Consider the following 10,000-nt stretch of genomic DNA (forward strand, 5'->3'; position numbering starts at 1 on the left):
TCTCTTTTCGAAATAGAGGCTTTCTCTGTGGACGCTGGCGATGCCTCTTCTGTGGGAGTTGTCTTGGTTACTGCCAGAGACTCTCTTTTCGAAATAGAGGCTTTTTTTGTGGACGCTGGCGGTGCCTCTTCTGTGGGAGCTGTCTTGGTTACCGCCAGAGACTCTCTTTTCGAAATAGAGGCTTTTTCTGTGGACGCTGGCGATGCCTCTTCTGTGGGAGCTGTCTTGGTTACCGCCAGAGACTCTCTTTTCGAAATTGACTCTTTTTCTGTGGACGCTGGCGATGCCTCTTCGGTGGGAGTTGTCTTGGTTACCGCCAGAGCCTCTCTTTTCGAAATAGAGGCTTTTTCTGTGGACGTTGGCGATGCCTCTTCTGTGGGAGCTGTCTTGGTTACCGCCAGAGCCTCTCTTTTCGAAATAGAGGCTTTTTCTGTGGACGCTGGCGATACCTCTTCTGCGGGAGCTGTCTTGCTTACCGCCAGAGCCTCTCTTTTCGAAATTGACTCTTTTTCTGTGGACGCTGGCGATGCCTCTTCTGTGGGAGCTGTCTTGCTTACTGCCAGAGACTCTCTTTTCGAAATTGACTCTTCTTCTGTGGACGCTGGCGATGCCTCTTCTGTGGGAGCTGTCTTGGTTACCGCCAGAGATTCTCTTTTCGAAATAGAGGCTTTTTCTGTGGACGCTGGCGATGCCTCTTCTGTGGGAGCTGTCTTGCTTACTGCCAGAGCCTCTCTTTTCGAAATTGACTCTTCTTCTGTGGACGATGGCGATGCCTCTTCTGTGGGAGCTGTCTTGGTTACCGCCAGAGATTCTCTTTTCGAAATTGAGGCTTTTTCTGTGGACGCTGGCGATGCCTCTTCTGTGGGAACTGTCTTGGTTACCGCCAGAGCCTCTCTTTTCGAAATAGAGTCTTTTTCTGTGGACGCTGGCGATGACTCTTCTGCGGGAGCTGTCTTAGTTACCGCCAGAGATTCTCTTTTCGAAATAGAGGCTTTCTCTGTGGACGCTGGCAATGCCTCTTCTGTGGGAGCTGTCTTGGTTACCGCCAGAGCCTCTCTTTTCGAAATAGAGGCTTTTTCTGTGGACGCTGGCGGTGCCTCTTCTGTGGGAGCTGTCTTGGTTACCGCCAGAGCCTCTCTTTTCGAAATAGAGGCTTTTTCTGTGGACGCTGGCGATGCCTCTTCTGTGGGAGCTGTCTTGGTTACCGGCAGAGCCTCTCTTTTCGAAATTGACTCTTTTTCTGTGGACGCTGGCGATGCCTCTTCTGTGGGAGCTGTCTTGGTTACCGCCAGAGATTCTCTTTTCGAAATAGAGGATTTTTCTGTGGACGCTGGCGATGCCTCTTCTGTGGGAGCTGTCTTGGTTACCGCCAGAGCCTCTCTTTTCGAAATTGACTCTTTTTCTGTGGACGCTGGCGATGCCTCTTCTGTGGGAGCTGTCTTGGTTACCGCCAGAGACTCTCTTTTCGAAATAGAGGCTTTCTCTGTGGACGCTGGCGATGCCTCATCTGTGGGAGCTGTCTTGGTAACCGCCAGAGACTCTCTTTTCGAAATAGAGGCTTTTTCTGTGGACGCTGGCGATGTCTCTTCTGTGGGAGCTATCTTAGTTACCGCCAGAGCCTCTCTTTTCGAAATAGAGGCTTTTTCTGTGGACGCTGGCGATGCCTCTTCTGTGGGAGCTGTCTTGGTTACCGCCAGAGACTCTCTTTTCGAAATAGAGGCTTTTTCTGTGGACGCTGGCGATGCCTCTTTTGTGGGAGCTGTCTTGGTTACTGCCAGAGACTCTCTTTTCGAAATAGAGGCTTTCTCTGTGGACGCTGGCGATGCCTCTTCTGTGGGAGCTGTCTTGGTTACCGCCAGAGACTCTCTTTTCGGAATTGAGGCTTTTTCTGTGGACGCTGGCGATGCCTCTTCTGTGGGAGCTGTCTTGCTTACTGCCAGAGACTCTCTTTTCGAAATTGACTCTTCTTCTGTGGACGCTGGCGATGCCTCTTCTGTGGGAGCTGTCTTGGTTACCGCCAGAGCCTCTCTTTTCGAAATTGACTCTTTTTCTGTGGACGCTGGCGATGCCTCTTCTGCGGGAGCTGTCTTGGTTACCGCCAGAGATTCTCTTTTCGAAATAGAGGCTTTTTCTGTGGACGCTGGCGATGCCTCTTCTGTGGGAGCTGTCTTGGTTACCGCCAGAGATTCTCTTTTCGAAATAGAGGCTTTTTCTGTGGACGTTGGCGATGCGTCTTCTGTGGGAGCTATCTTGGTTACCGCCAGAGCCTCTCTTTTCGAAATAGAGGCTTTTTCCGTGGACGCTGGCGATGCCTCTTCTGTGGGAGTTGTCTTGGTTACCGCCAGAGCCTCTCTTTTCGAAATTGACTCTTTTTCTGTGGACGTTGGCGATGCCTCTTCTGTGGGAGCTGTCTTGGTTACTGCCAACGCCTCTCTTTTCGAAATAGAGGCTTTTTCTGTGGACGCTGGCGATGCCTCTTCTGTGGGAGCTGTCTTGGTTACCGCCAGAGACTCTCTTTTCGAAATAGAGGCTTTTTCTGTGGACGCTGGCGATGCCTCTTCTGTGGGAGCTGTCTTGGTTACCGCCAGAGACTCTCTTTTCGAAATAGAGGCTTTTTCTGTGGACGCTGGCGATGCCTCTTCTGTGGGAGCTGTCTTGGTAACCGCCAGAGACTCTCTTTTCGAAATGGAGGCTCTTTCTGTGGACGCTGGCGATGCCTCTTCTGTGGCAGCTGTCTTGCTTACTGCCAGAGCCTCTCTTTTCGAAATTGACTCTTCTTCTGTGGACGATGGCGATGCCTCTTTTGTGGGAGCTGTCTTGGTTACCGCCAGAGCCTCTCTTTTCGAAATAGAGGCTTTTTCTGTGGACGCTGGCGATGCCTCTTCTGTGGGAGCTGTCTTGGTTACCGCCAGAGACTCTCTTTTCGAAATAGAGGCTTTTTCTGTGGACGCTGGCGATGCCTTTTCTGTGGGAGCTGTCTTGGTTACCGCCAGAGACTCTCTTTTCGAAATAGAGGCTTTTTCCGTGGACCCTGGCGATGCCTCTTCTGTGGGAGCTGTCTTGGTGACTGCCAGAGCCTCTCTTTTCGAAATAGAGGCTTTTTCTGTGGACGCTGGCGATGCCTCTTCTGTGGGAGCTGTCTTGGTTACCGCCAGAGACCCTCTTTTCGAAATAGAGGCTTTTTCCGTGGACGCTGGCGATGCCTCTTCTGTGGGAGCTGTCTTGGTTACAGCCAGAGCCTCTCTTTTCGAAATAGAGGCTTTTTCTGTGGACGCTGGCGATGCCTCTTCTGTGGGAGCTGTCTTGGTTACCGCCAGAGACTCTCTTTTCGAAATAGAGGCTTTCTCTGTGGACGCTGGCGATGCCTCTTCGGTGGGAGCTGTCTTGGTTACCGCCAGAGCCTCTCTTTTCGAAATAGAGGCTTTTTCTGTGGACGCTGGCGATGCCTCTTCTGTGGGAGCTGTCTTGGTTACCGCCAGAGCCTCTCTTTTCGAAATAGAGGCTTTTTCTGTGGACGCTGGCGATGCCTCTTCTGCGGGAGCTGTCTTGGTTACCGCCAGAGCCTCTCTTTTCGAAATAGAGGCTTTTTCTGTGGACGCTGGCGATGCCTCTTCTGTGGGAGCTGTCTTGCTTACTGCCAGAGCCTCTCTTTTCGAAATTGACTCTTCTTCTGTGGACGCTGGCGATGCCTCTTCGGTGGGAGCTGTCTTGGTTACCGCCAGAGATTCTCTTTTCGAAATAGAGGCTTTTTCTGTGGACGCTGGCGATGCCTCTTCTGTGGGAGCTGTCTTGCTTACTGCCAGAACCTCTCTTTTCGAAATTGACTCTTCTTCTGTGGACGATGGCGATGCCTCTTCTGTGGGAGCTGTCTTGGTTACCGCCAGAGATTCTCTTTTCGAAATTGAGGCTTTTTCTGTGGACGCTGGTGATGCCTCTTCTGTGGGAGCTGTCTTGGTTACCGCCAGAGCCTCTCTTTTCGAAATTGACTCTTTTTCTGTGGACGTTGGCGATGCCTCTTCTGCAGGAGCTATCTTAGTTACCGCCAGAGCCTCTCTTTTCGAAATAGAGGCTTTTTCTGTGGACGCTGGCGATGTCTCTTCTGTGGGAGCTGTCTTGGTTACCGCCAGAGCCTCTCTTTTCGAAATTGACTCTTTTTCTGTGGACGCTGGCGATGCCTCTTCTGTGGGAGCTGTCTTGGTTACCGCCAGAGCCTCTCTTTTCGAAATAGAGGATTTTTCTGTGGACGCTGGCGATGCCTCTTCTGTGGGAGCTACCTCAGTTACCGCCAGAGACTCTCTTTTCGAAATTGACTCTTTTTCTGTGGACGCTGGCGATGCCTCTTCTGTGGGAGCTGTCTTGGTTACCGCCAGAGCCTCTCTTTTCGAAATAGAGGCTTTTTCTGTGGACGCTGGCGATGCCTCTTCTGTGGGAACTGTCTTAGTTACCGCCAGAGACTCTCTTTTCGAAATAGAGGCTTTTTCTGTGGACGCTGGCGATGCCTCTTCTGTGGGAGCTGTCTTGGTTACCGCCAGAGCCTCTCTTTTCGAAATTGACTCTTTTTCTGTGGACGCTGGCGGTGCCTCTTCTGTGGGAGCTGTCTTGGTTACCGCCAGAGACTCTCTTTTCGAAATAGAGGCTTTTTCTGTGGACGCTGGCGATGCCTCTTCTGTGGGAGCTATCTTACTTACCACCAGAGCCTCTCTTTTCGAAATAGAGGCTTTTTCTGTGGACGTTGGCGGTGCCTCTTCTGTGGGAGCTGTCTTAGTTACCGCCAGAGCCTCTCTTTTCGGAATTGACTCTTTTTCTGTGGACGCTGGCGATGCCTCTTCTGTGGGAGCTGTCTTGGTTACCGCCAGAGCCTTTCTTTTCGAAATAGAGGCTTTTTCTGTGGACGCTGGCGATGGCTCTTCTGTGGGAGCTGTCTTGGTAACCGCCAGAGACTCTCTTTTCGAAATAGAGGCTTTTTCTGTGGACGCTGGCGATGCCTCTTCTGTGGGAGCTGTCTTGCTTACTGACAGAGCCTCTCTTTTCGAAATAGAGGCTTTTTCTGTGGACGCTGGCGATGCCTCTCCTGTGGGAGCTGTCTTGGTTACCGCCAGAGCCTCTCTTTTCGAAATAGAGGCTTTTTCTGTGGACGTTGGCGGTGCCTCTTCTGTGGGAGCTGTCTTGGTTACCGCCAGAGCCTCTCTTTTCGAAATAGAGGCTTTTTCTGTGGACGCTGGCGATGCCTCTTCTGTGGGAGCTGTCTTGGTTACTGCCAGAGCCTCTCTTTTCGAAATAGAGGCTTTTTCTGTGGACGCTGGCGATGCCTCTTCTGTGGGAGCTGTCTTGGTTACCGCCAGAGCCTCTCTTTTCGAAATAGAGGCTTTTTCTGTGGACGCTGGCGATGCCTCTTCTGTGGGAGTTGTCTTGGTTACCGCCAGAGCCTCTCTTTTCGAAATAGAGGATTTTTCTGTGGACGCTGGCGATGCCTCTTCTGTGGGAGCTGTCTTGCTTACTGCCAGAGCCTCTCTTTTCGAAATTGACTCTTTTTCTGTGGACGCTGACAATGCCTCTTCTGTGGGAGCTATCTTAGTTACCGCCAGAGCCTCTCTTTTCGAAATAGAGGCTTTTTCTGTGGACGCTGGCGATGCCTCTTCTGTGGGAGCTGTCTTGGTTACTGCCAGAGACTCTCTTTTCGAAACTGACTCTTTTTCTGTGGACGCTGGCGGTGCCTCTTCTGTGGGAGCTGTCTTGGTTACCGCCAGAGACTCTCTTTTCGAAATTGACTCTTTTTCTGTGGACGCTGGCGATGCCTCTTCTGTGGGAGCTATCTTAGTTACCGCCAGAGCCTCTCTTTTCGAAATAGAGGCTTTTTCTGTGGACGTTGGCGGTGCCTCTTCTGTGGGAGCTGTCTTAGTTACCGCCAGAGCCTCTCTTTTCGAAATTGACTCTTTTTCTGTGGACGCTGGCGATGCCTCTCCTGTGGGAGCTGTCTTGGTTACCGCCAGAGCCTCTCTTTTCGAAATAGAGGCTTTTTCTGTGGACGTTGGCGGTGCCTCTTCTGTGGGAGCTGTCTTGGTTACCGCCAGAGCCTCTCTTTTCGAAATAGAGGCTTTTTCTGTGGACGCTGGCGATGCCTCTTCTGTGGGAGCTGTCTTGGTTACTGCCAGAGCCTCTCTTTTCGAAATAGAGGATTTTTCTGTGGACGCTGGCGATGCCTCTTCTGTGGGAGCTGTCTTGGTTACCGCCAGAGCCTCTCTTTTCGAAATAGAGGCTTTTTCTGTGGACGCTGGCGATGCCTCTTCTGTGGGAGCTGTCTTGGTTACCGCCAGAGCCTCTCTTTTCGAAATAGAGGCTTTTTCTGTGGACGCTGGCGATGCCTCTTCTGTGGGAGCTGTCTTGGTTACTGCCAGAGCCTCTCTTTTCGAAATTGACTCTTTTTCTGTGGACGCTGACAATGCCTCTTCTGTGGGAGCTATCTTAGTTACCGCCAGAGCCTCTCTTTTCGAAATAGAGGCTTTTTCTGTGGACGCTGGCGATGCCTCTTCTGTGGGAGCTGTCTTGGTTACTGCCAGAGACTCTCTTTTCGAAACTGACTCTTTTTCTGTGGACGCTGGCGGTGCCTCTTCTGTGGGAGCTGTCTTGGTTACCGCCAGAGACTCTCTTTTCGAAATTGACTCTTTTTCTGTGGACGCTGGCGATGCCTCTTCTGTGGGAGCTATCTTAGTTACCGCCAGAGCCTCTCTTTTCGAAATAGAGGCTTTTTCTGTGGACGTTGGCGGTGCCTCTTCTGTGGGAGCTGTCTTAGTTACCGCCAGAGCCTCTCTTTTCGAAATTGACTCTTTTTCTGTGGACGCTGGCGATGCCTCTTCTGTGGGAGCTGTCTTGGTTACCGCCAGAGCCTTTCTCTTCGAAATAGAGGCTTTTTCTGTGGACGCTGGCGATGTCTCTTCTGTGGGAGCTGTCTTGGTAACCGCCAGAGACTCTCTTTTCGAAATAGAGGCTTTTTCTGTGGACGCTGGCGATGCCTCTTCTGTGGGAGCTGTCTTGCTTACTGACAGAGCCTCTCTTTTCGAAATAGAGGCTTTTTCTGTGGACGCTGGCGATGCCTCTTCTGTGGGAGCTGTCTTGGTTACCGCCAGAGCCTCTCTTTTCGAAATAGAGGCTTTTTCTGTGGACGTTGGCGGTGCCTCTTCTGTGGGAGCTGTCTTGGTTACCGCCAGAGCCTCTCTTTTCGAAATAGAGGCTTTTTCTGTGGACGCTGACAATGCCTCTTCTGTGGGAGCTATCTTAGTTACCGCCAGAGCCTCTCTTTTCGAAATAGAGGCTTTTTCTGTTGACGCTGGCGATGCCTCTTCTGTGGGAGCTGTCTTGGTTACTGCCAGAGACTCTCTTTTCGAAATGGAGGCTTTTTCTGTGGACGCTGGCGATGCCTCTTCTGTGGGAGCTGTCTTGGTTACCGCCAGAGCCTCTCTTTTCGAAATAGAGGCTTTTTCTGTGGACGCTGGCGATGCCTCTTCTGTGGGAGCTGTCTTGGTTACCGCCAGAGCCTCTCTTTTCGAAATAGAGGCTTTTTCTGTGGACGCTGACGATGCCTCTTCTGTGGGAGCTGTCTTGGTTACCGCCAGAGACTCTCTTTTCGAAATAGAGGCTTTCTCTGTGGACGCTGGCCATGCCTCTTCTGTGGGAGCTGTCTTAGTTACCGCCAGAGACTCTCTTTTCGAAATAGAGGCTTTTTCTGTGGACGCTGGCGATGCCTCTTCTGTGGGAGTTGTCTTAGTTACCGCCAGAGCCTCTCTTTTCGAAATAGAGGATTTTTCTGTGGACGCTGGCGATGCCTCTTCTGTGGGAGTTGTCTTGGTTACTGCCAGAGACACTCTTTTCGAAATAGAGGCTTTTTCTGTGGACGCTGGCGATGCCTCTTCTGTGGGAGCTGTCTTAGTTACCGCCAGAGATTCTCTTTTCGAAATAGAGGCTTTTTCTGTGGACGCTGGCGGTGCCTCTTCTGTGGGAGCTGTTTTGGTTACCGCCAGAGCCTCTCTTTTCGAAATAGAGGCTTTTTCTGTGGACGCTGGCGATGCCTCTTCTGTGGGAGTTGTCTTGGTTACTGCCAGAGACTTTCTTTTCGAAATAGAGGCTTTTTCTGTGGACGCTGGCGATGCCTCTTCTGTGGGAGCTGTCTTAGTTACCGCCAGAGCCTCTCTTTTCGAAATAGAGGCTTTTTCTGTGGAGACTGTTGGAGACTTCTCGGTAGAATCGGGGAGAGACTGGTCCGCTGTTACAGCTATTACTGTCTGGGGATCTTCTGTGGAGCCAAGGGGAGACTTTTCTGTATAAACTGGAGGAGGGCGGTCTGTGGAGGGCCCGTGTGGAGGAGGCTTACCGGTGGTCTCTCGACGTCGCCTGGAGGAATTCGGCCTACCTGTTCAATTAGAAAAGAAAGGCAATAAAAAGCTGGATATGTGGAAATGTCTTGTGGTAGCTTTCTGACTCTCTCTGTCTGTCTCTCTTTGTCTGTCTGTCTGTGCCTCCTACGCCCCCAGTGACAGATACAGGGAATGCAGAGAGGAAAAGGCAGAGACAGAGACAGGAAAAGATAGAGACAAGAAGAGGAAAAGAGAGCTGGAGATATGCTGATGTTGACGAAAGTGAATGTAAAATCACAAGAAAGAGATAGAAGAAAGACAGAGAGAAAGGCAGAAACAGAGAGAAAATCAGAGACAGAGAGAAAAGCAGAGGCAGAGAGAAAGGCAAAGACAGAGAGAGGAAAAGAGAAAAACGGCCTCACCTGAAAACCAGCCTGTCTGCAGGGGGTCGAATATGCAAGCGAGGTCTTCCGTCTTCGCCTCATTCTGCGCCAGCGACAAAATCCATCGTTTGGTTTCAAGGGCAAGTGTTTCAATCGTCTTCTGAATTTCCATATGATTTATTTCTTTGGAGAGTTCCTGCAACGCCTTCCTGACTTCTTCAAACAGCTTTCTGTATGCTTCCTCCGTACCTGCCTTCTTATTCACCTCCTGCAGAAAGTGCTCGATGAACGCCAGAGATTCCTCCGTTGGCCGACGCATCACCGCGTTGAACTCTCTCACGAAGTCGCGGAGATGGGTCGTGAATGCCGACACGACTTGGATCATATTCGACGCCAGTTTTGGGCACACGGGCGACATGACCTTGACCCACTCCCTCGCGGAAGGATCGAGGGCCGCCAGCAAAGCCTTGTAGGTCGGGACGAGGTCTTTCATGACCTCTACTTTCAGAGGGGCGACGATCTTCAGGTACTTTTCATAGGCCTTGTAGAGTTTCTCGGCGAAGGATTTCAGAGCGGGGGTTCCCTCCTTCGCCAGGGAGACCAGGGAAGGTTCGAGCGTCATGATGGCATTCTCGATCTCGTCCTTCTGGCTCTGCAGGGACGGGATGACGGTGGCAATCCGACGGAGGAGGTCCTGTAGGATAGTGCTTAGGGATTCGGCGAAGGCTGCGGCGCGCTCTCCGATTTCTGGGAGGAGAGGCGCAGGAAATAGATTGGGATTGAATGGGCTTTGGCTTGCGTGTTTTGTGTGTATGTGTTTGAGTATGTGTGTGTGTATGTTTGAATGTATGTGTTTGACTGTGTGTATCTGAGCGTGCGTTTATTTGATTGTGTGCGTATTCATGTGTGAGTATTTATGTGTTTGTATCTGTCTGTGCGTGTCTATTAGTACAGATATTAACTTATTTAGTATAACATCCACAAAAGCTAATAAGCCAAAACACCTTTTGATAATATAATAATCATACTAAAATCAGATGAAATCAAATACAACCAGAAAAAAAGAAAAGAAAACCAATGAATAAAGATAAAAAACATACGAAAAATTGATAATAATCGATAATCATCAATGATAATACCAATACATAGCACTACTAACAATTGATAACCAGGACAACGCTCATGTTGCACGCACCTTTCCTGCAATCAACATTCTCCATCTCCCAAATCCCGTTATTGCAAACCTCTGCGGAGCAACCCACGCCCAAC

The 10,000-nt window shown here is 50.6% G+C and overlaps 1 protein-coding gene across 1 annotated transcript in view; it reads right to left on the minus strand.

Moving 5' to 3' along the window:
- Positions 1-10,000, minus strand: part of LOC138867912 (pneumococcal serine-rich repeat protein-like) — a 17,927-nt gene that overhangs the window by 1,548 nt on the left and 6,379 nt on the right. The window contains exons 3-5 of the mRNA XM_070144994.1: positions 9,927-10,000; positions 8,771-9,478; positions 1-8,404 (exon numbers count right to left, since the gene is read on the minus strand). The exon at positions 1-8,404 is cut by the window's left edge and continues 1,548 nt beyond it; the exon at positions 9,927-10,000 is cut by the window's right edge and continues 43 nt beyond it. Of these exons, the coding sequence (XP_070001095.1) occupies positions 1-8,404; positions 8,771-9,478; positions 9,927-10,000 (9,186 nt within the window). The remainder of the gene's footprint in view (positions 8,405-8,770; positions 9,479-9,926) is intronic.

This window comes from Penaeus vannamei, chromosome 33, assembly GCF_042767895.1.
Source record: "Penaeus vannamei isolate JL-2024 chromosome 33, ASM4276789v1, whole genome shotgun sequence".
NCBI lineage: Eukaryota > Metazoa > Arthropoda > Malacostraca > Decapoda > Penaeidae > Penaeus > Penaeus vannamei.